The sequence below is a fragment of the Egretta garzetta genome, unplaced genomic scaffold (genome assembly GCF_000687185.1).
Source record: "Egretta garzetta isolate BGI_Z169 unplaced genomic scaffold, ASM68718v1 scaffold101, whole genome shotgun sequence".
Taxonomy (NCBI): Eukaryota; Metazoa; Chordata; class Aves; order Pelecaniformes; family Ardeidae; genus Egretta; species Egretta garzetta.
Window position 1 is genome coordinate 277,057 of NW_009258666.1, and position 2,162 is coordinate 279,218.

General features: G+C 59.9%; 1 protein-coding gene across 2 annotated transcripts in view; it reads right to left on the reverse strand.

Annotated features, from left to right (window-relative positions):
• Positions 1-178: 178 nt before the first annotated feature.
• Positions 179-2,162, reverse strand: part of ZDHHC18 (zinc finger DHHC-type palmitoyltransferase 18) — an 11,363-nt gene continuing 9,379 nt past the window's right edge. The window contains exons 8-9 of one of the 2 annotated variants that reach the window (XR_004843296.1): positions 1,174-1,263; positions 179-262 (exon numbers count right to left, since the gene is read on the reverse strand). Coding sequence is in view for 1 of the 2 variants with exons in the window: in XM_035903993.1 (XP_035759886.1) it covers positions 1,225-1,266 (42 nt within the window). In the remaining variant the exon portion in view is untranslated. Of the gene's footprint in view, positions 263-762; positions 1,267-2,162 lie in introns of those variants that run through there. The other variant, XM_035903993.1, reaches the window with a different exon arrangement.

Here is a 2,162-nt window from a genome sequence, read left to right on the forward strand (position 1 = left end):
AGCTGTAGGGCTTTGAGCGTTGACCCCGCCGGATGGCCGTCCCGGCTCCCACGGCGGGGCTTGGAAAAGCTTTTCCTTGTGCATGGCTGCTTTCCCCTCTCTCTTGCGATGGGAGGGAGGAAGGCACAGCCGCGTGGCCCTGGCAAGCAGAGGCACTCATGGTGGTCATGGCTGTAGTCTTGGGTGCTGCCCATGGTGTCTTGGCTCCCCGCAGGGTGCTCCACGAGAGGCAGAGGGCTGCGGGCTGCCAGGGCGCTCGATACTGGATTGACCCGGCGCAAGGAAGAGGAGAGGGGAGGAAGAGAAAGAGAGGGTTAGAGCCAGAAATACATGAGCGAGGAGCAGCAGGGAGCAGAGCGGAGCACCCAGGCTCAGTGGCAGAAAAGGGAGATGGTTCGGGATGGAGGAGAGCACTGGCACACACGGGCAGGGGGAAAGTAGCAGCCTGCCTCCATGCATGAGCCCATGGGGTGCTACAGGGAGGAAGAGGGCAGGGGTGCACAGGGAGAAGGGGGGCAGCTCTGCAGCACACAAGTGAAGCTGGACTTCGTTGCAGTGTGCTTTGGAAGGAACTTACTGCGGCCAGGGGCACGTTAGAGGAGGAACCTGGTGTTAGAGAGGAAAACAGGCAGAGGGGGAGGGAGGGGAGGGATTGCCTGAACCACAGAAATCTGTCCCAGGCTCCTACTCCACTGTTCTGGCCACAGCTCGCTCCAAACACTAAACCTCTGCATCAGCTGGGAGCTTCCTCCAAGCCCACCATGGCAGCTCCAAGCACCCACCGCCACAGCATGCCATCCGGCAAGCTCACGGCTTCAGGAACCCTCTGCCCGGCACCTGAGCCAACCCTCAGCCATGCCGCTTCCCAAGTGCTGCCACGCTGGGACCAGGCAGCTCCATCTTGTACCAAGCCCCAGCACAAAGCTGGGGGAAACCATCCCTTCTCTTCTCACCCAGGCTGTGGGCAACCCCTCGGCCACACAGCCCTGCACAACCCAGGGCTCACTGCCCCTCATGCCGGTGGGATGCCAGTGGGATACTGGTGGGATGGACAGGGCACACAGATGTCTACACAACCGGAGGGTGATGGGTTCCGTGGACAGAGCTGGTCATGCAGTGGAAATGAGATGGGTCGCTCAAGTGGATGACAGGGAGAATAAAGCACTTTCTTACCAGCTAACCCTCAGAAAGCAGGGCTAACGTCCAAGGAGGTGGCAAATCCCGTCAGGCTGTGCAGGAAATGGCAAAGTCCTGGCAGGCATCCTCCTGGGGGAGACACCAGAGATTATGCACCTCCATATCGGTACGGCCGGAGGGGGCTGGGTTAGACCCGGGGACCACAGATCCCGGCACAGCCTTGGACTGAGCGAGGTGGGTGGGGAAAGGATGCTCAGGTACTGGGAAGCGGATGAGACCCTGCTCAGCCTGGAGATGTGGGACGGAAAAACCCCTTCGCTCCAGCAAGAGTCACAGAATCCCAGAATTTCCCTTGGGAAATCATCTAGTCCAACCCTCCTGGTAAAGCAGGTTCACCTAGAGCATGTTACACAGGGCATCATCCAGGTGGGCTTTGAATATCTCCAGAGTCCCAGCAGCACCAGTTGCTGCCAAGCATCCATCATAGCCCCATCCTGCAGGAGGCTACAGGAGCCTCCAGGCAAGGCCTGGGCCTAACAGAGTCCAACTTTGACTTGTTTAACTCGTGTTAAACACTGAGACACCTGCCTACAGGAATAAAATAATAATCCAAGCAATTAACTCTTTAAAAATATAATTTTATTGAGTAACAAAGGACACTGGTTTAAATAAAAACAGGAAGGAGTTTGGCCCCTGATAACGCCCCCCGCCCTGCTCCTCACTCCCCAGCACCAGCCCCTCTCCACACAGCAAAACCCCCCCCCGCCCGCCCCCCCCCCCCCCAGCCCCAGCCCCTCTCCGCACAGCTCGGCTCGCCCCGGCCCCACGCCTGCCCCTAGAAGGTGGCGTCGAGGCTCCTCGAAGGCAGGGACAAGCCCCGCTGGGGACACCCCTGCAGGAGAAGTGGGGAGGGAAGGGCAGGGTGGCCTCCCCAGATGCCAGACGGGCAAGGTGCCGAAGCGCCTGGCCCATGAGATGGCATCAAGCTGCAGGGCTGAGGCGCCTGGCAGAGCAGCGGCGGGGGG